A 23,192-nucleotide genomic window follows, 5' to 3' on the forward strand; every position below is an offset into this window, starting at 1 on the left:
CACAAGGCCAGAAGAAACTACAACATGTACCATCCACGAGAGTTGTACCCCTCCCTGGGGACTGGCTACCGTCTGGGACACCCCCAGCCTGGGGCAGACTCCACCTTCCCACCTGCCCTGACAGAGGGTTACCGCTACCCTGGTGAGCGGTTGGATTGGCTCTGGGTAAGGGGCAGGAAACTGGGAATATGTGGCCCTCCCCTGGATCCTCATTCTTCCCACATCTCCAGATTTGGATACTTCTAAACTGGATTGCTTCCTCTCTGGGATCGAGGCAGCTCCCCACACTCTGGCTGCAGCCGCTCCTTTGCCCCTTCTCCCATCTGCTCTGGGCCCCGAGACAGCACCGCCACCCCCAGAGGCCCTTCACTCGCTTCCTGGGGTCAGCCTGAGCTTGGAGAACCAGGAACTGTGGAAGGAATTCAGCGCTGTGGGGACAGAGATGATCATCACCAAGGCTGGCAGGTGAGGGACGGCCAAGTCAGCTTTTAGAAAAGAGAATTCCTGGGACAGAGCTAGGGTTAGGGGCCCCTTCAGGGCTAGGACAACCCAGACAGCAGAATCTAACTATGGCCTGACACTGTGACCCTGGACTAACAGGAGTTACACTGTGTCGAGGTTTAAGGATCAGGCTGGCGAGTTTGTGACTGGGTTTAGGAGCCATTCTATCAAGGGTCAGAAAGGTCAGCCTGGCTGGGTTGTAGATTGGCATGTGGCCTAACTCAGAAGCAGACAGCCTATGAGAAGGGTCAAGGACCAGTCAGTGACCAGTGTGGGAGAATCTGTCCAGGATCAGGGGCCGTGTGTGACTAAGTCCCAGCTCACCCTGAAGGAAGGTGATTGCCTACCGTGTGAGCTCTGGCAAGGTCTCTAAGGCCTGAACCCCAGGCTAAATCCTGTCCCCAGGGCCCAGCACCTATTATTTCTGAAGAAAGTTAGTCTTTGCTGCCACAGAGGTCAGTGCTGCACCAAGGTGGGGAGCAAGAGGCTCCTAAGGCTTCAGGAAGAAAATAGTTACCACTGTTTCTGCAAAGAGAGTTACAGGGGGCAGGGGGCAGGAGCCTGGACAGGATGTGGCAAGGGCTCGGAGACAGAATTGTACCATGTTGTAACTAGGATGGAGAGAGTGAAGGGGCAGGTGGGGAGATTAACCTGCTCCGGCCTGTCAGAACCCCTAACCTGTCTGTCCCCTTTGCCCATCTGTACAATGGCTCTTAGACTCTGCTGGAGAACCTAGTTACACCTCTCTGGCTTTACCGTGCCAAAACTGAGGTGCCTATTGCTAGTTCCTTCACTGATGCTGGGCTCACAGCTGTTAGAGGGTAGCTCCAGGCCTCTCCTCCTTCCCCTTTCCCTGCGCAGGCGCATGTTCCCTGCTTGCCGAGTATCAGTCACTGGCCTGGACCCAGAGGCCCGCTACTTGTTTCTTCTGGATGTGGTTCCAGTGGATGGGGCCCGATACCGCTGGCAGGGCCAGCACTGGGAGCCAAGTGGCAAGGCTGAACCCCGCCTACCCGACCGTGTCTACATTCACCCTGACTCTCCTGCCACTGGTGCCCACTGGATGCGGCAGCCCGTATCCTTCCATCGTGTTAAGCTCACCAACAGCACACTGGACCCCCATGGCCACGTGAGGCCCAGGCTGGGACTCCTTGGTGGGGTGTTAGGGTGGTAATGGGAGGAAGGTGACGGCTGGGAGTCACCTCGTTTCTTCCCTCCCAGCTGATCTTGCACTCGATGCACAAGTACCAGCCTCGCATCCACCTGGTGAGAGCCACCCAACTATGCAGCCAACACTGGGGGGGTGTGGCCTCCTTCCGATTTCCTGAGACCACATTCATCTCTGTGACAGCCTACCAGAACCCTAGGGTGAGTGGCCTTGCTTGAGGGAGGGTCAGTGACTGTCGCCCAGGCTACAGGGGCTTTGACCTGCGTGTGTGTCCTCAGATCACACAGCTGAAGATCGCAGCCAATCCCTTTGCCAAAGGTTTCCGAGAAAATGGCAGAAACTGTAAGAGGTGGGCATCATTCATTCAGGGAATGCTTACTAATTATTGTGTGCCGGGTACTGTGCCAGGGTACCAGGAACATGATGGTAAGTAAAAACATGTGTCCACTCTTTTTTTTTTTCCAAGACAGGGTTTCTCTGTGTAGCCCTGACTGTCCTAGAACTCACTCTGTAGACCAAGCTGGCCTCGAACTCAGAAATCCACCTGCCTCTGCCTCCCAAGTGCTGGGATTAAAGGTGTGTGCCACCACCACATGGCTCTATTCACTCGATTCAACAATTACTTAAGCTTGCTCAGTCCTCATACAATTGATAAGACTAGCCGGCAGAGCAGACAAAAATGAGAAACTATACAATTCTAGCAGCAATAAAGCCTGCAAAAGATGGCAAGGCCTGGAGGGAAACTGGAGAAAAGGCGCCGAAGGACATGGATAAAGACCTTTGGGAAGGGGAGGGAAAACTAAGTGTCTGGGAAAAAGACATGTGCAAAGGCCCTGAGGCAGACGTGTCCTACAGTGAGGCTGCAGAGTGAAGGGAGACCAGCCAATGCTTACCAAGGAAGGACTTGGGCATCTCTTCCAAGTACAGCCCCTGAGAGCTGACCTAGCCCTGCTAGTCTATCCCAACAGTGACTGGTTCACTAGCTCAAATACGGAGAGAGCTATGACATGCTGTGAGGAAGGTGTGTGATGCCACAGGTCAGGGAGGCCTTCCTGAAAGGAGTATAGATTGTCAGGTGCCAAAGGGCTGTGGGGCAGCTATGAAGTTGGGCGGATACTGGACTTTGCTGCCGGGAAGGGGCTTTCTCAGATTCTAAATACCCAACGAGGAAAGAAAGCACTAAAGAACCAAGTTACAAGTCTGAGAGGAACCTCCGCTCTGCTGCTTTTTAGTGGCTTCTCTGGTCTTCAGTTCCTTATCTGTAAAATGGGTATAATATAGCACCTGCCCACAGGGTGCCTGGGAGGGTGGAATGCCTGGCACCTGGTAAGTACTATTAGTGCCATCATCATCACATCATCATCGTCACCACCATCATTCCCCAGGGAGCGGGATGCCCGTGTGAAGAGGAAACTTCGGGGCCCAGAGCCAGTGGCCACAGAGGCCTGTGGGAGTGGGGGTGAGTGCTGTCCTGGTGGCATGGGGCCAAAACTGAGACATGGAACCTCCCCTAACCAATCTGTGCTTTTTTTCTCCTTAGATACACCAGGGGGTCCCTGTGACTCCACCCTGGGTGGGGACATTCGGGACTCAGATCCAGAGCAGGCCCCAACCCCCCAGGAAGCTGCTTCTGCCTCAGCTCCTCCATGTGGGGGCCCCAGTGCTGAGGCCTACCTTCTACACCCTGCCGCTTTTCATGGCGCCCCCAGTCACCTACCAGCCAGGTAAGGTGAAGGGTAGAGGGCTGGGTTGTCCAGGAGGGGGTGGCCTTCTTCCGTTCTCATACCTGTCTCCTGTGACTAGGACCCCCAGCTTCGCTGAGGCTCCAGACCCTGGGCGCCCAGCCCCCTACTCAGCTGCATTTCTGGACCTACAGCCTGGACCAGGGGGCTCTGCCTATCAGGCAGCTCCATCTGTACCATCCTTTGCCCCACACTTCATCCAAGGGGGTCCCTTCCCTCTACCGTACCCAGGACCTGGAGGTTATCTGGACATGGGATCCAAGCCAATGTACTGAGCCTCGGTGTAGTAACCCTATGCCATCTTCCCTTGATCCTCCAGCTCCCTTCCCCCAGCCTGGTAGCATCCGCATTGAAGTGGTATCCCCCTCCCCCCCACCAAATGGCTGGCTTGGGCCTCTCTTCCACCCTTTAGTTCACACCTTGATTTCACTCCACCCCCTCTGGCTTCAAAGCTCAGGCAAGGCAGCTCTGAGTCCAGCTGGGGCCTGCTTCCCCTCAGCTCTCACCTTAGTGCGAATGGAGGGAGCCTCTGCCTGGCCAAATGGGGCTCCCAGCCCAGTACCCCCACCTCCTGGGGGCCTTGTTACTAGTGCAAGCCATGCCAATTTGTTCTCAGGATCAGAGTATTTTTGTTAATAAAACTCCAAAGACATTAGTGCTCAGGAAACTTGAGCTAATGGTGTTGGCCCTGGGTGGGGCTGGGGGAGCCACAGCTTTAAGGTCCAGCTGCTTGCCCTGCCCTTGTGGCTAGGAAAGGGCCTGCTCTGGGCTGTCCCCTTCAAGATGGAAAAGCTTCCTCACAATGGTTGCTTTAAGAATCAAGGCTGTCCATGAACCTAGATTTCATGAAGCACTAAGGAAGCCTTTGGGAAAGATTAGAAGATTAGCAGATGGAGCCTCAAGGCTCCGGGCCCAACGGACAAGCAGAGCAGGTCTCCATGTCCACCCCAATCAAACCTGACAGAACCTAAGTCTATTTTTCTTCTTTTATTAGAATTTTTTTCTTTTTTTCTCAAAATGTTTTATCTAAAAACAAAAACAAAAAGAAAAAAGAAAGGAAAAAAAAGGAAAAAAGAAAAAAAAAATGACTGAAAACTTCATGGATCAAGTGGGAGAAAGGAGAGGAAGCCAGGAGCCAAGGCTCCACCTCTCCAGAGCAAGTCCGCACCCTGGGGCAAGCAAAGCCAGGCAGCCCCTCAGACCCAGCCTCCGACTGGGCAGAGGGCAGTCACAGTGGTCCAAGGGCCAGAGGGGCTGGGGCCAAGGAGTCACAGGAAATAGTCGGCCACTGGCTTTTTGGAGGGGATGCCACGTGTCTCTTGGGGTGCAGCCTCGAAGATGATGAAATCTTTCTGGAGGTGCTCATCCAGTTCTAAGATGGCTGCCACATTGCCACAGCTGGATTTAAGAAAAGTAGAGTTAACAATGGTTGGCGCAGATACCTACCCTCACCCGGGCTCCTGGCCTTGCCAGCTTACCGGTAGCAGTAATTAGGCGCTGACCACACAGTAAGCACGGTCTCATTGAAGTGCCACTTGTAGCCTTCCATCACTAATTGGTGGGCACGGCAGATCATATCAATGTCGTTGGCTGCATTGAACTGGGCGACCACGTCACTGCCAAACAGGTAACCTGCCCCGCGGGGGCTCACTCCCCAGCCTGTTGTGTCTGAGACAAGACAAGGACAGTGTGTGGGCTCCTCTGGTTGTCTATTATACCAAGGAATTAAAAGCCCGTGCATCTTTCCTCATTAAGCAGAGGCTTGTTCTAGGGGATCTGGGAGACAGGATAGCAAATGCTAGAACAGAGAAGCTCTAAGGAGAAAAAAATGCCCAGAGAACCATTATGATCAAGGTTTGTCCTGGCAGTAAGGTCATTTTCTGCCACATAGGGCAGTCTGGAAAAACACTGATGGGATTAGAGGGCATGCTTAGGACTGGTACTCAGAAAGCCTGGCTTTAAATCTCTATTCTGCCAGAACTAGAGGGGAACTTCCATACAAAGGAACCCTCAGGGCCATCATTCTAGGGGACCAGGCTCACCTGCAAAGAAGCTATTGTCAAGTCTATGACCTTTCCCACCCAGGGAGCCAATGACTTCACCCTGAACAGATCTTCTGAGCCACGAAAACTCATGAGCCAAGCTACTATAGGCCTGAGCACACCAGCATCCAGTCAGGCAGGAGGAAGGAAAAAGCCAGTGTGGACCAACTTTGCCCTCCTCTCCCCAAGCTATCCTGGCCTGACTCTTCTTTCTTCATACACTTGCTTAATTAAATCCCATCCCCACAAGCTAAAGGTAACACCAGCTCAGGTACTGCCCTCACCTTCAGGGTCAGACCACAGGAGGTCGCACATGGGTCCATCATGGGGTACCTCTTGCTTTCGGTCAATTGTCCGGATCTGGTCCAAGGTCTGGATGGAAGGGGAAAGACCTCCATGCACACAGAAGATCTACGAGGGAAAGTAGTATCAGAGAAAGGGAGGTGGAAGCCCAGAGACCCATTACTGCCCCACCCCTGAGGAGATCCACAGCCAACCTACCTTGCCATCAATGATGGCAGACAGGCTGAGGTAGTCAAAGATCTCAGTACAGTAGCGCCATACAGTCACTGAACCATATTTCCGTAAGCACTCATCATAGAACCCATAGACCTGGGTAATCTGGCGACTCTCATGATTGCCCCGGATCAAAGTGATTCTGTCAGGATAGCGAACCTAGGGGGTGCATCAAGCCAGGGCTGGTTCTAGTTTGTTTCCCACTTAACCCCTCCCAATTGTCTATCAGCCTCACTCAGCCCTCACCATGCTCTGTGTAGCCCAGACTCCTGCTGCCTCTGACATAATCAGGACATCCCTGCCTCACAGGCTCCTGGAGCTTTTTCTAGAGATGTACTCACTACAAGGCTAGTGATTCCTCACTGCTGGACTCAGGCTCCAAGCCTTGCACCCTATCCCCACCCCACTGTGGCCCCTCACCAATGAATTCTCCCAGTTTATTCAATTTCTGCTGCTTCCTGAACACAGCCTCTGTCTACTTCCCAGAACTCACATCACCAGCCTCTTCAAGGGCTCAGGAGATGGCCCCACTCATGGCAGCAGTCATGACCAGCCCCGCTAAGCACACAGTCCACAGCCACAGCAAAGTTCCAAGGTGACAGGAAAGGTGATGAGGGCAGCAAGTAGTGGCCAAGGCTCAGGCTCCAGGGGCCAAGGGTCCTCACCTTAAGAGCCAGCAGGAGGAGGAAGGTTTCAACACTGTAGAAACCACGGTCCACAAAGTCTCCCATGAAGAGGTAGTTGGTCTCAGGGACATCGCCACCTACCTGGGAGGAGGGATATGGCTCTGCTTGGCCCCAAACTATCTCCTCCCACTGCAAGGCCAAAGAACTGAGCCCCTCTGTCACCCAAAGCCCATGCAACCTAAGTCCTGTCAATGATCATATCTTCTACTCGTCCCCAGTTTCCAGCCGCAGTGCTCCCCAACTCACTCTGAACAGCTCCTTGAGGTCATAGAATTGTCCATGGATGTCACCGCATACCTGGAAAAGATGAATGTGGGTTGTCAGAGTAAACAAAGACATAAACCCTGTGTTCCTAGAGACCACTCTTCAAAACACCTGTTACTTTCCATGCCAGCCAAGGCTGTATCACTCCATCTCAGGACTAAAATTCCACCCTCTAGCCCCAAATGAGCCTGTTGTGGTGTCATCTATCATCCTACCCTGCTCTGGTGCAGGAGATGTGTGTTTCCTGGGAGACTCCCAGCTTCATAGGACTGACTTCATCTCTGTTTGCCCATATGCCCAGCAGATTTACCAGCACACAGCCATTGAGCCACAGACTAGAATCGTTTACCAAATCAAATTCTTCCTCCTTGGCCATGAGCATCCCCATGATAAATCAAAATTCCTTCAGCACCCTTTCTTTTCTTGTAGTCTTGAGGTTAAAGCCCAGGGTCTCTCTCATACACACTGGGAAAGCATCCAACTGCTAAGCTGCAAGCTCCGCTCACCATCTAATTCTTGTATCGAGGCTCACCTGAAGACTGAGGAGCAGCAGAGACCTGGAGGTTCTAGCCTCTCATAAACTTAGGACTAAGTCAGGCTCCAAAGGACACAGAGTACTCACTGTGACTGGCGAGTCCACCCTCTGCACGTTGCTCTCTTCTACCAAGATTTCTCTGGAGACAGGAGAAGACCAGGGTCACCACAGCCAGGCCAGCCCAGCCCAATTCCTGACCTTTTTTGGAGGGAGGGAGGACATGAGGTAGTCCTTGAACCTCCGTGGGACAGAAGTATGCACTGTCCCCATGATTTTGGTCAAAAGCACTGACTTCTACCACTCAACCCCTGCTCATGGCTCCTTGTTGCCAACTGGACAGAGTCCAAGTTCTCACCCCTACCCCCAGTTAAGCCCTTCCAAGCAGGCTGGGCCATTTTCAGCCTAGATGGTCCCCGTGGTCACTTCTCATGAGCACAGCACACAGTCCTGAGAGGGTCCCTCCCCTCAGAACACTGAGCCTGGCCTCACTCCCCATAGTGAGGGTGAGACCTCCGGCACAAGGATCCCAGATGACCTTCAAAGGTGTTCCTTCCCTGTCAGCATTGTATTCATTTGTTCTGGAGACGGAGCCTCATTATGTATCCTTGGCTTGCCTGGATATGTAACTTGATGTGTAAACCAGGCTAGTCTCAAGAAATCTGCCTGTCTGTGTCTGCCTCATGTGTGCTGGGATTAAAGGATTGTGGCACTGTAACAGGAATTTACATTTAAGAAATGGGCTGTGGTGTAGTTTTTTTCTTTTTGCTACTTTGTGGGTTCTTCTAACAATATCTTCCCTGGCTCAGCTCAGCATTGTCTTTTCTACCCTACTCCTGTGATGATTTCCACAAAGACCTCCTAGAATAGTGGCAGATCAAGCTGGAAACTTGCTGAGCCCGGGAATCCAATTTCCAGAGGAGCAACACCAGACTCTTCCACAGGCCTCAAATCAATACCAGGAACACACACGTGGAATGTCAGCACTTGGTAGGTAAGGCAGAAAGATCCAGGTTATACTTGGCTCTATAGCAAGTTCAAGGCTAGCCTAAGATGTGGGAGTACCTTTTACAGTCAGGCATGATGGCATGGTGGTAGAAGCAGAGGATTCCAGGCTCCAAACCAGCCTAAGAGACAGTGAGATCCTGTCTCCAAAACAAAGACTTCAAACCAAACAGGGCTAGAGATGTAGCTCAGCAAGAGAAAGCAAACCAGGACACCAGCTGCCACGTCCTCAGTGGGTAACCTGCATCAAGTCACTAGTACCTACAAGTCATGGCTTCCTACTCTGTAAAAAGAAGCCATCACTTGAGAGAGAGAGATGGATGGATCTCTTTGGGTTCAAGGCCAGCTAGGGCTACATGAGAGGACAGACAGGCACACACACATATTCTCCCGGCCTCACAGAACTCGTGGGGAAGGGGAAGGAGCAGGTTACTATCCATTAAACAGGGTGGAAGTCACACTGCAAGTTTCCGGCCTCAACTGTTACCTACCTACTCCCACCCTATCTGAATATTCCTTCTCACTGTGCTGTTGGCTGGTCAATGTATCTTTCAAGGTCTACCTTTTCTTTTTCTTTTCTTTTTCTTTTTTGTTTTTTCAAGATAGGGTTTCTCTATGTAGCCCTGGCTGTCCTGGAACTCACTTTGTAAACCAGGTTGGCCTGGAACTCAGAAATCCACCTGCCTCTGCCTCCCAAGTGCTGGGATTAAAGCCGTGTGCCACCACACCCGGCTGGTCTACCTTTTCTTAGAAGCACCTTGGTTACCAGAGGGTGGTATCACACGCCTTTAATCCCTGCACTGGAAAGGGGGGGGGGGCGGGGGCGGCGCAGGGATCTCTGAGTTTAAGGTCAGCCTGGTCTACAGTGAGTTAAAAGATAAGGCAGGAGGGCTACACAGAGAAACCCTGTCTCTGAAACAAAACAAAACCAAACACCCCCCCCCACAAAGTTTCAGCTAGCTTCAATCTTTGAATACCATCTCATAACTTTCAACATCATGCTAAACTCACTTCCTGCGCAGAATGGTCACAACTGTTTTACTCAACACAACTTGTTCCATTTTACTGACTCCTAAGACACTTCAAAATCAACACCACACAAAGTGGCAGAGCTCAGACTCAAATCCACAGTCACTGCACCCCAAACTGGGATCCTGACTTACAATTTCCTTCTACTTCCCAGAGAACTCTGCCTCTCTCCATATCCATATCATGCTTAGCTCTCATGTTGTGGCCTTGACCTAGCTTAGGATGACCCTAAACCCCTCATTCTCCTTTCTTGGCATCCCAAGGGCTTGGGAGGGGCTGTTGAGAGGGGCTGGAGATAGCTCAATGGTTAACAGCACCGACTGCTCTTCTGAAGGTTCTGAGTTCAAATCCCAGCAACCACATGGTGGCTCACAACCATCTGTAATGATATCTGATGCCCTCTTCTGGTGTGTCTGAGGACAGCTACAGTTTACTTACATAAAAATAATAAATAAATCTTTAAAAAAAATTGTGTTGAAGCTGTGAGTTTTTTCAAAAACTCTTCCTTTTTTGAAAAGACCTCAACTCAGTAAAATGAGCTAGTCTGAAACTCTTCTAGTGTGACCTATTTATTGTTTTTCTTAGGATCGTAATGGAACACGAAGGTGGCTCAACTCCGTCTTCCAGAATCATAACTAAAAGGATCCGTATTCACAAGATCTGGCTTCAGATTCCATTCCTTCCTTGCTGGTAATTTTGAACAATTGGAGTCCTTGTTTGTTAAACTAGACACAAAGTCATTTTCTCTTTTAAGGACTGACGGGATTGAGAGGCTTTCGCAAATCACGTTTTGTTTTCTTGCCTTGAACCATCTCCTCACTCTTTAAGAATCTGTCCGAGAACTCAGCCCCTCCAAGAAACTTTCACCCCAGCAGGGCAAGCCATTTTCCCTGAGTTCCCTAGAACTTCCTGCCACTCGCTCTTACTCCACTAGAAACCCATACACAGCCGCCCCGTGGTTCCTGGGGAGAAGTGGCTCTCCGGACCTCTCTCTGGCGACGTTTCCGGGCTTGGGCAAGCCCTAAGTTCTCGGCGGAGTTTGCCCGGCCGAGACCCCCGGGGCGACCGGCTGGAGTCCCTTCCGCGGGCTCACCTGGCCTTGGCGCACAGGGCCTTGACTTCGCTCTCTTTGATCAGCTCGCAGCGCCGTAGCTGCTCGATCTGCCGGTCCAGGTCGCTGATCTCCGCCATGGCCCACCCCCCCGGCGCGGGTCAGAGTCGGGGCCGCCGCCCCCTCCGGACCGCACAGGGGTCTCCTGGGAAAAGGGAAGGCGAGCCCGCCAATCAGAGGGTCCGTGCGGGAGGGGGGACTCGATTCTGGGACCGCCCCCCCCTCCCCTCACGGCGGCCCAGGACCCTCCGCGTCCCGCTGCCCTGGCCGCACCCCGCCAACTCCCGTCGAACCCCGCGGGCCCGCGCTAAGGACGGTGGCCTAGAGGGGCCTCGGACAATTACCGCCGCGGAGACTCCGGCTGAGTCTCTTCGACTCCCCACTTCCCTCCGCTTTGGGCCTCCGCCACCGCCGCTTCTACTTCCGGCCTCGCCGCGGAAGCAAAGGGAAACCAGTGCTCTCGCGCGCCGGAAGTGACGCACACGAGCCACGCCTCGCTGAGGCACCGGGAAGGAGAAGAGAAGTAGCCGGAAGTGGGCGGGCGAAGTTGGTTGGAGGCAAATACAGCAGTGCGCCTGGTGTACTTGTGTATGCCTGGTGAGGCGAGCCGCGGTAGGCTTCTCATCTCACATTACATTATTCCCTGGGCTGCTTCTATTACAGATCTCACGGATAAAACTGCCTTGTTCATCATTGCCTCTCCGGTGTTTAGAATAAGGCCAAGTATTGCAGATATGCATAAATAATTGTTCAATGAAAGAGCCTATCCTGGTCCACATTTCTTGCCACGGTCCCATGGAGGAGCTCCGAACCTGGGCCAGACATAGTGGCCTATTTGTAATCCCAGAACTCAGGAGGCTAAGGCTGATCGTGGATACTAGGCTGTCAAAGCTACAGAGCAAACACTTGGCGGGGGGCGGTCACCTCACGAAGATAGCATATCTGATAAAAGAACTTGTCACCAAACCTACTGACCTGATTTGGATCCCCAGAACCCATATGGTGATGAGAGAAAACACGGAGGCTTAAATCTAATTGAAAAAAAATTTTTTAAGTGTCCACTCTCTGGACACCAAGCTTTTCCAAAATAGTTCACTTTTTTTCTTGACAGGGTTGCACTGTAGCTTAGAATAGCCCAGATTTCACAGCGAATCTCAGCCCAGATATTAATCAACCACACCCAACAATGCTTCTTATTGCCTGAACATATTCCTTGAAGGTGGCAATGGGTTTGGAGGCTAGCTTGATCACAGTTGAATGCTGAAAGTCTGGAGTTTCAATCAAAGCTCAAATATGAATCCATAGCTGTACTTGGTGGTGCACGCCTTTAATCCCAGCACTCAGGAGGCAGAGGCAGGCAGATTTGGGAGTTCGAGGCCAGCCTGGTCTACAAAGTGAGTTCCAGGACAGCCAGGGCTATACAGAGAAACCCTGCCTCAAAAAGCAAAAAACAAAAATTAATCCAGAAAAAAGTGGTTTTCAGGTCTGGCTTTCACCTTTCATTTGCTGAAACTCAAAGCAACACAAACACTAAGCCAGCCCCTGGAGCTCCCCAAATTCGCAGTGCATGCAGTCTGCCTCCTTTCTCTTTGCCTTTTGCTGTAGGCAGAGCAGGTTATTGATCTTCTGCACACCATACTCCCTCTTTTTCAGTATTCTATTGTCCCTCTCAATTTTGAACAATTTTTATGTGCCTTAAGATTTTCTTATAGAGGGTGGGGAGATGGCTCAGTGGTTAACACTGACTGCTCTTCCAGCCTGCCAACCACCTGGGTTCAATTCCCAGCACCCACATGGCTGCTCACAACTGTTCCAGAGGATCCAACACTCACACATACACACATTTCAGTTAAAATACCAATGTATATAAAATAAAAAGGATCGCCTCATAGAAGCTAGGAGAATAGCACATGCCTTTCATCCCAGTACTTGGAAAGCAGATCTTGAGAGTTCAAGGCCAGTGTGGGCTACAGAATTCTAGAGAGCAAGGCTACAAGTACGTGATGAGCAGTAAAATGGGAGGCTGAAGTTTGGGGAAGCATAGGGATTTGAGTTTTCCCTTGCAGCACTGGGGAAGGAACCAGAGCTTTGAGTACTCAGCCACTGGGCTCTATCCACAGCCTGCGCATAGCTTTGACTATTGGCCAATACATGGGAATATTAGGACAGTGGAGACTATGCTTTGATACTCCTAGTAAGACAATTCTACGCAGATCACTGAAAACGAAAGTGTCAAAGAAAAAGATGCTTGGGAAGGAAAACAGAAAGCACAGGAAGGGCAGAGAAGGCAGGAAACAGGAAATGCTTAAGATCTAAGTCGTCCCCAGTTATACTTAGAGTCTCTAGCACTATAAATTACTAGAGGTATGATGGGGCTGGAGAGAGAACTCAGCAGTTTAGCACCCACATGGTGGCTCACAACCATGAGTAACCATGCAAGGACTCTGCTACTGAGTTATAGTCCGAAGCCCTCACTCCTTAAGGTTTCTTATCTTGCCAGAAGCTAGCACTTGATACACTCCTTTTGGCCTCCAAAGGCAGATACACTGTATCCATTCATTTAGGCAGAATTTTTTTTTTTCAAGACAGGGTTTCTCTGTATAGCCCTGGCTGTCCTGGAACTCACTTTGTAGTGAGTTCCAGGTTGGCCTCCTGCCTGCCTCTGCCTCCTGAGTGCTGGGATTAAAGGTGTGCACTAGCACACCGACTACACTCAATATAATGTGGCAAGAATACAGATGGCCCATGGTTTGATGTGCTTCTTATTCTATCACCAGGGAACATCAGCAGCTCTGAGGCTCCATTCTCAACCTGGAACCCAAGAGTTCTGCAGTTGAGCTGTATACCTATGTCACTGCAGGAGAGGATTCTGCGTTCTCCAAAAGGCTCCATAGTCCCCAAAAACGCATAAATGTGTTAGCCCTGATACAATCCTTGCCAAGTATTCATTAAGCCCTTGGTTGGCTTAAACTGAATATTAATTAGGTAAAAGTTACCTTCAATTAGATGTAGGCAAAGAACATCCCATAATACTATGCCTTTCTCAAAGCTCTGGTCAAAAAAACCCTTCCTTTTACTGTCCAAGAAGAAGAAACCCAAAGTAAGGCTCTTTCCTCAGGCCCTCCCCTATACCCTACAAGACATGAACAACAGACTCCCCCTTAAATAGTTGTTTATTGGCAGTGGGCTGGAAGGGATGGCAGATTTAGCATTCACAGACAACACCGCACACGAGGGCAGCAGCAAGAGTGATGGGAAAGAGCCTGAAGACCCCTCTTCAATAGCAAGTGGGTAGGCAGGGGCCTGGAGTGTTGATGGAGCAGCCTTAGTTCAGCTCTGGTTAGTAGGCATGGTTAGAGATGAAGAGAGATTCACTGGCTGCGGCTCCAGACTGGCCACTTGGGGTATACTTTCCTTGACAAGCGAGGCTGTTGGCCTAAAAGGGAAGAGGAATCAGAGGAATTCTCTTCTTGAGTCCCTCCCCACCCCGCCCAGGCACCTGTTCACACTTCCACGCCTGCCTGCCTGCCTTACCAGGGCGCGCTTGATGTACTCCTCCTGGGCTGCCTTCAGGTTCTCCTTCTTCCCACCCCAGGCCTTTAGAGCAGAGGCCTGCAGGGCTCGACCATAGGAGAAAGTCAAGGCCCATGGCTTCAGCAGGGGGCACTTGTTGATAGCATTGAGGTTGATGGATGCCTCTTCCTCACTCTGCCCTCCAGACAGGAAAGTGACCCCTGGAGAACAAGCACAGAAGGAAAGGGACCTGCATTAGAGATGCGGAGCAGGAAAAGCCATGAGGCGTCACCCTGGACAAAGTCAAATGTGATGGTGCATCCACCTCACCAGGCCAAGATGAGGGAGTGGGCCTCACCAGTGACAGCAGGGGGCACTGTGCGACGAAGTGCTGTGACCGTTGCCATGGCAATCTCCTCATTGGAAAATTTCTGGGTGCAAGCATGGCCAGGGGTGACCATGTTGGGCTTCAGCAATGTGCCTTCCAGATAGACATGGTGGTCGCTCAGAGCCTTGTAGACAGCCGCCAGGACCTGGAACACAGCAGGGAAAGGTGGAAAACAGGGATTACCTCAGCGGGGCCCAGCCCACCACATTATCCTAACCAAGCAGATGGGCAACCTACCTTCTCAGTAACATACTGGCAGCGCTTCAAGTCATGGTCCCCATCAGGGAGAATTTCAGGCTCCACAATGGGTACAATGCCATTCTGTGGGAGGGACAGGGTAATGAGGCAAGGCCTCCTGACTAGGAGCCTCCTCACCATTAACTTGATGACAGAGACCCAGGCTTCAAAGGCCTCAGCAGATTACAGGGGACAAGCAATCCTATCAATCTGCCTGTACACCTGTTGCCACCTCTACATTGCAGAGGGCCTCCACTCAAGAGCCTGACGCACAGCGGGTATTGAGAGCAGCTGCTCTGAGGGAGGCAGATATCCTGGCAGATAGACAGAAAGCTAGCCCACACTGCATCAATGTGTTAGGAAGTAGTCCAATCCCACCTGCTGGCAGATGCTGGCATAACGGGCCAGAACATTGGCATTTTCCATGATGGCCAGGGCCGAGGGAGTATGTTCCCCAATCTTTAGCACACAGCGCCACTTGGCAAAGTCGGCTCCATCCTTCTTATACTGGGCACAGCGTTCAGACAGCCCATCCAGCCCTGAAGGGGAAGAATAAAGAGAAGGCTTTTGATCAGACTCACTCTGGAACTCTGATGAGCTGGTGGAGAAGGGAAGGAGGCAGGCAGATCATTCTTACCCTGGGTAGTTGTCTCGCCATTGGTTCCTGCCAGGGGCACCACACCCTTATCTACCTGCCAGGGAGGAGACCAGCAGTCAGCTTTATGGCCCCTGTCTCCTCTACCCAGCCCAAACTTCACCTTTCACTGTAGCCTCTCATGGCTTGCAAATATTTATGAGAAAAGATGTGTATTATTTGAGAGAAATGTTAACTGGACTAGAGGGACCTGGTGCTACTGCACACTGAGAAAACCTTTTCACTTCTTCACCATGAAATCACCTTCTTGTATCACAGGGAAACCATTAAGTTGGCAACAGAGCGCTTGCCTAACATGCACAAGGACCTAAGTTCACCCCAAACACTGACAAAAAATTATGCTGAATACATCCACACCTGAGTCTCTAGGCCTGCTAGCCCAATATTCACCCCCTCCCTACCTATTAATCCCTTTCTCCAGATCCACCTCTAATCTTACCCCCCCCCCAGAGTCTGCCCTCTTACCTTAATGCCCACAACACCACCCTTGGACTTGATAACTTGGGGGAAGGGACGTCCATCATCTGCCTTCTGGTACAGTGTCTCGTGGAAGAGGATCACCCCCCCAATGCAGGGATTCACACGGTCGTCTGCAGTCAGCAGCAGCTGGCGGTAGAAGCGCCTGTTCTCCTCGGTGTTCTCGGTGCCAATGGACTGCAGGCGCTTGGCAATGCTTCCTGAAGGGAGGAGGGTCATGTGGGGAGATAAGGGGATCAGCCTGCTAGCTCCAACCTTGGGTCCCTCCTCCCCCTTTCTTCTGCCTGTACCGCACCGGTGGACTCATCTGCAGCCAGGATGCCCTTGCCCGGAGCCACAATGCGGTGAGCGATGTCAGACAGCTCCTTCTTCTGCTCCGGGGTCAGTGCTGGGTATGGGTGGGGCATGGTGCCGGTGGCAGTGCTTTCCTGGGTGAGGGAGGCAGACAGAGACCAGCGCTTAGTTGGACCATCCCATGGTCTCCCCGGTAACAAAGCTTCCCTGGAGGCCAGGGCACTAGCCCCCACCTCCCCTGCCCCACTCCCTGAGGGTCCTGGGATACTTCCTGTCCCAGAGCTCTCCCCTACTCCCGACTTCCCTATACTAGACCTGCCTCTTCCTGTACCTTTCCTAACTCTGTCTGTTGCTGGGTGTTGCCCAGCTCAGAGTGGGGTTGCTCACTGGCAACTGGGGGAAAGGAAAAAGCCAGAGCCAGGGACAGGCGGGTCATGTTGAAGCTGGACCCATCTGGCCTGCGCGTTGCCATGGGTCACCTTGCCTAGAAACAAAATTGAACCGGGAATATTTTAGAATTTAAGGATCACGAATAGGGCAGAGAGCCTAATACCCTCATCTGAAAGAGCCCAAGAAAGAAATGATCTGTGCTCAAAGCCACATAGCAACCCAAAGGCGAGAGTTAAGAGAGAACCAAGATTTCCCGACTGAGGTGGGGGGGCCCCTTCTAATCCACCCAGGGCCGGCCCAGGCTTCAAGGACACCCCAAGGTCAGGCTTCTCTCTTCGTGATGGTTGCGGGGGAGGAGCTCGAGGAAAAGGATTAATTATTAGGAAAAACACAGGGCCATCAGAAGCACAGAAAAGGGGCTATGGAGCCCAGGTAGAACGAAACCTTTGCCTCCATACTGTTAGAAGGGGAGGGAAAGGATGTACGAGGCACGTGCACTTCTACGCTACAGCGGTTCCAGACTCAGAATCAAGGTCACAGATAAGGAAAGATAGTAAAGTGTTAATGGGCAACAGAGTACTGCAGCTGAGGAGTTTAGCCTTCTCTCCTGGGGCTCCCCCGAAAGGAAACCAATTTCCTCCACCCCATCGCGTAAATCCTGAGACGGTGTAAGAGCCGATCGCCCCCGTCTCCCCATCGCTTCTTGAGATCTCTTGAATAGGAAATGGGACCCTGATGCTTTGCATAGCGGAGAGTTTTTGCAAAAATAAAGAGGGGTCTGTTTTTCCACCTCATCTTGCTTCCTCCCCCGGCATGACTCAGCGCGCTGAGTTGCTGCGTGGCGCAGCGAACCGCCAGGGCGCAGGCCGGAGAACCCGGGCTGGGGGCAAGCGTGGGGGTAGAAAAAGGAGAAGTGAGGGGCCGTGGGGAAGACGGCTCTGCACTGCCCGCCACCGGCCCAAGATCCTAACCCCATAGACCCTTCCCCGAGCACGTGTCAAATGGCGCTCACCTGGCACAGGACGGGGTGGGTCTGCCTGGTACGCCGGTGGGTAGGCGAAAGGACTAAGGAGCGAACGCGGCTAGGGTCACCAGAACCTCGTTCTGCTGCGCGTTCCAAGAGAACGCAGCCTATTCAGCTGGGTTGGGGGGGACGGGAGGCGGGGCCCCGGACATTTAAAGGCGCCGCTCCGCCCTCTGCAGGTTTTTTCCCTTGCAGGGACGGGAACCGTCCAATTGAAGGTGGGCACTGTGCGCAGCACCGCCCCAAGATGCTCCGATAGGAGGCGGCACTGGGGAGGAGACAAGCGGCTAGAACACGATCCCTCCTCCGCCCCGCTAGGACGTGACTCGAGCCACATCCCGCAGGTCACCAGGCCCCCCCCCCCAACACCCCCCCCCCCAACCCCTGCCTGGCGCGCGCGCGAACATCGTGACTCAGCCGGAATGTGGGTTGGCGAAGAGTAGGGAGGGGGTCAGAGTGAGATGGTGGCTGGCCTCTCCTCCAAGACCCCTGGCTTCCGGCTGTGTAGTTGCAGCCTGACGTCACTGCTAAGAACGCAGAGCTTCGGAGCCTCCCTGCCTGCCTGCTTCGTCGCTTGACTAAAATGCAGGGCGCGTTCCATCTCTCCCTGGCCAGAGCACGGCGCAGCTGACATGGTACGCAGGCAAAACCTCCCAGAACTAGTGTGCCGGCCACATCGGAACTGAGTGGCGTATCCAGGCCTGGCGTTGCCTAGCAGATTGGCGGGAGGCACCACCCGCGAGCTAAACACACCCAGTTTGAGGAAATGACCGACAAGGACTGGCCCAAGCCAGACAGGTCTTTCCCGAACCTGATTTCCTTCTCCAAAATAAAAAAATCCGTCTCGGAGCTCTCTTGTCACCCTGTAACTCTCAGAGCACTCAGTTTCCTCAGGTCCCAATCCGCAACCCCCATTCCCATCCTGCAATCCGGATAGCGGCCCACCTGTGGCGCAGTGACAGAAGCCGCAGAGCCCGGTCAGCAGAGAGTGAGCCCGGCAGTCCAGGGCTGGGTTTTAAGGCAGCTCCTACTCCCCACCCCTCCCCTACACACCCCCGCACCAGTGTCCCAGACCTTCTCGGTAACCCCTGCCCTTTCCCCACCACGAATCCCGCGGCCGGGACCTATATTTAGGGAAACCTGAGGCTCCTGACATTCATCCCTGCGTGGGGGGTGAAGAAGAGGCAGCTTTGGTTTGCCTTGAGAGGAGGAGGTGCCACTGCTCACTCACCGGTCTTTAGAGGAACCTCTTCCTTGGAAATACAGTGAAATTAGTCAAGAAATCAGTCTCAGGTCCAGGATCTGTAAGGCAGAACAAGAAGGGAAAACATCTAGATATTGCCTCCCACTGCCTCCTCTGGTTCCCTCCTCCCTTGACTCTGGTGCCTGCTGGTGGTTGTACTTTTTTTTTTTTTCCAAAGGAGAGCAGATGCAGGCAGGATACTCACCTCTTAAAATAACCAGGAGTCTAAAGGCAGGGTGTGGCTGGCCATCCCTTTATCCTGATAGTCCAGGTTGGCAGAAACCTCCCACACTGTTGCCTGGGTGAGCAATGTCCTGCATCCTCACCCTCACATACAATAGTTTATCAGGGAAGGGAGAGGAAGAAAGGCAGGGGCACTGGCCAGAGCATCAGGCCCTTTTCAGCGGTCCAAGGGCTCTCAGAATCCTGCCTTTCAGAGAACTCAAGGTTCCCAGGTAATTAGGCTGGGCCTGCCATCCATAGCTCCAGTGCAGTAGCTCCAGTAATGATGTCCTGAGGATCATAGAGGGGGCCCTGGGGACTGGCCACTCCCCAAAGAACAACGTCCCCAGCCCCATCTTTCATCTGAGCTTGATCTCGAAACAGAGGCAGTTGAGGCTCTGGCAGTCTGGGAGCTGGCAGGCACAGGCACAGTCACACAGTGGGCAGCAGCCAGGGCATCGAGGGGCCCAACCCTAAAGGAGAAGAGAGAGGTGGGTAAGCAGAGGGGCTGAGGAGCACCCACCCACCAGCCCAGTGGGACGGAGAGACAAAGCACTGGAAAGGAAGCACCCTCCATGCTGAACAGCAGCAGTGATAAAGTATCTGTCCCACTGGGTCCTGTGTGTGTGCGCGCGCGCGTGCGCGCGCGCGCGCGTGTGTGTATGCGCACATAGTAGGTATACTATACTCTCAAAGCCCTATGCAACCTAGAGGAAGTCAGGACCAGAAACATGTTTCAATCCTCATGAAGATAATTTCTGGGCTTTGGACTTTCTTGCTGGCATGAAACCAAACTATAATATCTCCTCCTAACGTTCCTCGTGAGACAGGCTCTCCCTCTACAGCTCAGACTAGTCAAGAGCCATGAAACCCAAGCTGGCCTCAAAAAAAATGACAATCCTTACTTCAACCTACTAAGTACTGGGGTTCCTCTTGTCCTGTTTTGAGACAGGGTTTCACTGTATGGCCTGGCTATCATGGAATTTACTCACTTCCTAGTGCTGACGCTGGCAGAGATAGATCTCTGTGAGTTTGGACCAGCCTGATCTACTATTTGAGTTCTAGGATAGCCAGGGCTACGCAGAGCAGTGGTTCCCAACCTTCCTAATGCTACCTTTTAATACAGTTCCCCATGTTGTGGTGACTCCCAACCAAAAAAGAATTTTTGTTGCTACTTTACACCTGTAATTTTGCTGTTATGAATCATAAATATCTGGGTTTTTATAACCTTAGGTCAGCCCTGTATAAGTTAATACCCACCTCCACCCCCACAAAGGGCCATAACCCACAGGTTGAGAACCACTGACAGAAAGGGACCCTGTCTAAGCCAGGTGTCCGGACCATGGCTCAGTGGTTAAGAGCAATGGCTGTTCTTCCAGAGGACCTGAGTTCAGCTCCCAGCACATATATACAGTGACTCACAGCCATCACGACTCCAGATCCCAAGATCCTGGGGATCTGACATTTTCTTCTGACTTCCTCAGATACATACGAGTCATACAATCGGGCAAAACGTTCAGAGATAAGATAAATCTTAAAGGGAGGGGTTTCCTCAGTGATGAATTGAACTTGGGATGTCACAAACACAAGGCAAGCACTCTGCTTCTGAGCCACCTTGAATGGGGGTCACACTCGTGGGGGGCTCATCACAAAATAATGAGATAGAAACTCAGTGGTTTGCCCAAAAGACTACAACCAGCAAGAGAAACTGGTTTGGACTAGAGTTGCTTTCCCCAGGCCTTGGAGTCTCCCGTGCCTGCCCTCCCAAGGCCAGGAATGCTGGCTTCATTCTAAGGCTTCAAAAGCAAGGATCATTGGCCTAGTGCTCTGTTTAGTATGAGATTTATGCTCAGCAGGTGCCTGAGACACAGAGAGTGTGACCACATGAACTAACCTAAGCATATCACTTTACTCTCCTTAGGCAAAGGCAGAAGAAGGCCTCTTCTGTCTGTCTGTCTGTCTGTCTGTCTCATGGACATAATGTCCTGAGACATAGGAGCATTCACCCCTGTAGCCCACGGCTCCTCTAACCCGAGACAGAAATGATCTACAGCTGCCCCAGACATGGATGGGAGGCAGGCCAAGGCCCTGGAGTGGACATACCCGGCGTGGCTGTGTGACAGACACTGGCTCCTTAAGGCCACGAGCAAAGCTAGTGACAGCCACAGTTGCACAGTTCAATCAGAGACCAGGGCCAAGCCAGGAATAGGGAAATGACCTTTCCAACAGCTGAGGTTTCGGGGTACGGTGTCAGATGGCCAGTGAGATCAGCTGTCAGCAAGTGGGGGAGGGGGAGACCAGCCAGGGAAAGGGGTCTAACCTGGGCCGAGTTACCACCAACGGGGGAGAAGGCTGTAGGCATAATGGTGGAAGGGAGAGAGAAGTGTTTTTCTTGTGTGTGAGAAAGAGTGGTTTGGGGGCATCTCTGGAGATCAAGTCGGGTGTGTGGGTTTCTAGAAGACCACACCATCACTCTGTGTACAGAGCCACTAGCCAGAACACTTCACAGCCCTTACCTCAGAAAAGAGGGTATTAAAAGCATTTCTTGGCTCCATTCACGGAAGGGTTTAGTCCAGCCATTAATAACTGGCTAATGGATTTCTTGACTTTCACAAGCAAAGGTTTCTGGAAGAACTCCACTGTTTAAGTACATTAAACAAGGACTCTGTAGCGGGCTAACCTTGTGTTTCTATAGGCTCTTAAGTGAGGTTTATCTTTGGACCAGGGGAGGACCAGACGTTTTTACTGGCTGGTTAGTGCTTAAGCCCTAGAGTCAAAAATGCCTGCATGCGAATTCCGCCTGATAAAATCATGTTTTGAGCTTCAGTTTCCTCATCTCTGAGACAGACACAGACAGGGCTTACTCATCAGTGTGTCAGGGGCAGATTTGGTGCGCAGTGACAGGAGCCATTGGACATCACAGTTCTGGTTTCCCTCTGCAGTCTGTTTCTCTCCCCTCAGTGTGTATCCCTGGCTGGCCTGGCGCTCACTATATAAACCATGCTGCCCTTGAACTCACAGAAATGCATTTGCTTCTCCCTCCTGAGTGTTGGGATCAAAGGCATGAGCTATGCCCAGCTTCAGCTGCAGTTCTTAATTCTAATGTGCATCTGAATTACAAGAGCTTATTAAAAAGTACAAGCTACAGTCCTAGCCCAGGCCGACTGGGGACTGGCCTTGGAGGCAGTGACAGGCAAGGCTTCCTTCTGATCACTAGTTGGATCGGACTCCTGTAATTGTCTGCTTATTTACCTCTGCCCTCCACCACAATATAAGTTCTAGAATCAGAGGGGTATTGTCTGGTTTATTACTGCTGAGCCCCCAGGGTCAGCACAGCCTCACACAGAGGCTCTGTGTCTCTGTGTACTTACTGTACACAGAAGGTAGGGGAAAAAAGGAAGCAAGCCCATCCTCCTAACAGTGCAGTTCAGCAAGCAGGTCTCTCCCACAGAGGAAAACCCTGGGCTTGTGGTCTGGCTGGCATATCTATCTGACCCCAGGCAAGAGTCTCTCCAGCCTCTATGGGCCTCAGTGTCTACACTGGCCAAACAGACAAGCTCTGTGACCTTTCTGCTGTCATTGTTACTGTAAGGAACCTGGAGAACAAAGGCACCTCAATGTGCTTTGAGAAAAGACAAACTTCCTACCCTTGGTCACTCTACATTTCTTCCTGAATCCAGCAGAAACTGGACAGGATCAGATGCACACAGTTCTGAAGCCCTGGGCCAACAGACCGGAGACCTGATCTTCCCAGTCAGCCTCGACCATCCTTTCCCCTACGAAGTCAGGTCCCTGTCTTCTCACTCCAGGTAGGCACAGGAAAGGAGACAGGGGCTGAGGACCGTAAACCATTCTTAGACCCTACGGCCTCCTTCTTCCCTAACTTCAGCCCGAGAGCCTACTTCCCGGCCAGTCGGGGAACCAGAAGCAGATTACTTGAAAGAAGGCGGCTCCTCACCCTCTCTCGCACTGTGCAGCTGCAGCTGGCCTTGACTTTGCACTTGCCTCTGCCTCGGGAGGCTAGAAGTAAAGGTATACACCACCAGCCTGGCCATACTTACTATAATCATTTTCCCACATAGATTCCCATTCATTTTAAATTGATCTTGTGTGTAAGGATGTATTTGCATGACTGTGGAAGACAGAAAAGGGC

At 52.1% G+C, this 23,192-nt stretch overlaps 3 protein-coding genes across 10 annotated transcripts; 1 reads left to right on the forward strand and 2 right to left on the reverse strand.

The window, feature by feature from the left end:
• Tbx6 (T-box 6) lies at positions 1 to 4,066 on the forward strand. Its single transcript, NM_011538.2, has 8 exons — positions 1 to 142; positions 231 to 465; positions 1,363 to 1,630; positions 1,723 to 1,869; positions 1,948 to 2,018; positions 3,055 to 3,128; positions 3,210 to 3,393; positions 3,473 to 4,066. Exons 1-8 carry the CDS (start codon positions 25 to 27, stop codon positions 3,684 to 3,686), a joined length of 1,311 nt encoding a protein of 436 aa, NP_035668.2. The 5' UTR covers positions 1 to 24; the 3' UTR covers positions 3,687 to 4,066.
• Positions 4,067 to 4,383: 317 nt separating this feature from the next.
• Ppp4c (protein phosphatase 4, catalytic subunit) lies at positions 4,384 to 11,075 on the reverse strand. 3 transcript variants are annotated; one of them, XM_006508049.2, is made up of 9 exons: positions 10,941 to 11,075; positions 10,579 to 10,741; positions 7,542 to 7,652; positions 6,902 to 6,952; positions 6,635 to 6,736; positions 5,955 to 6,128; positions 5,738 to 5,864; positions 4,890 to 5,079; positions 4,384 to 4,809 (listed from the first exon to the last, which is right to left on the reverse strand). In XM_006508049.2, exons 5-9 carry the CDS (start codon positions 6,698 to 6,700, stop codon positions 4,680 to 4,682), a joined length of 687 nt encoding a protein of 228 aa, XP_006508112.1. In that variant the 5' UTR covers positions 6,701 to 6,736; positions 6,902 to 6,952; positions 7,542 to 7,652; positions 10,579 to 10,741; positions 10,941 to 11,075; the 3' UTR covers positions 4,384 to 4,679. The 3 variants fall into 3 exon arrangements, with proteins under 3 accessions (XP_006508112.1, NP_062648.1, NP_001347393.1); NM_019674.4 differs by having other exon boundaries at positions 7,542 to 7,593; positions 10,941 to 11,065; NM_001360464.1 differs by lacking the exon at positions 10,941 to 11,075 and having other exon boundaries at positions 7,542 to 7,593; positions 10,579 to 10,882.
• Positions 11,076 to 13,751: 2,676 nt separating this feature from the next.
• Positions 13,752 to 19,512, reverse strand: Aldoa (aldolase A, fructose-bisphosphate). 6 transcript variants are annotated; one of them, XM_030242001.1, is made up of 10 exons: positions 19,023 to 19,512; positions 18,806 to 18,876; positions 16,162 to 16,294; positions 15,855 to 16,066; positions 15,372 to 15,426; positions 15,113 to 15,273; positions 14,735 to 14,818; positions 14,468 to 14,642; positions 14,131 to 14,330; positions 13,752 to 14,032 (listed from the first exon to the last, which is right to left on the reverse strand). In XM_030242001.1, exons 3-10 carry the CDS (start codon positions 16,271 to 16,273, stop codon positions 13,937 to 13,939), a joined length of 1,095 nt encoding a protein of 364 aa, XP_030097861.1. In that variant the 5' UTR covers positions 16,274 to 16,294; positions 18,806 to 18,876; positions 19,023 to 19,512; the 3' UTR covers positions 13,752 to 13,936. The 6 variants fall into 6 exon arrangements, with proteins under 6 accessions (XP_030097861.1, XP_006507272.1, NP_001170778.1 ...); XM_006507209.2 differs by lacking the exons at positions 18,806 to 18,876; positions 19,023 to 19,512 and adding exons at positions 16,492 to 16,644; positions 18,520 to 18,586; NM_001177307.1 differs by lacking the exons at positions 18,806 to 18,876; positions 19,023 to 19,512 and adding exons at positions 16,492 to 16,644; positions 17,563 to 17,696.
• Positions 19,513 to 23,192: the final 3,680 nt, after the last annotated feature.

Source organism: Mus musculus, chromosome 7, assembly GCF_000001635.26.
Source record: "Mus musculus strain C57BL/6J chromosome 7, GRCm38.p6 C57BL/6J".
In the NCBI taxonomy this organism is placed as follows: Eukaryota; Metazoa; Chordata; class Mammalia; order Rodentia; family Muridae; genus Mus; species Mus musculus.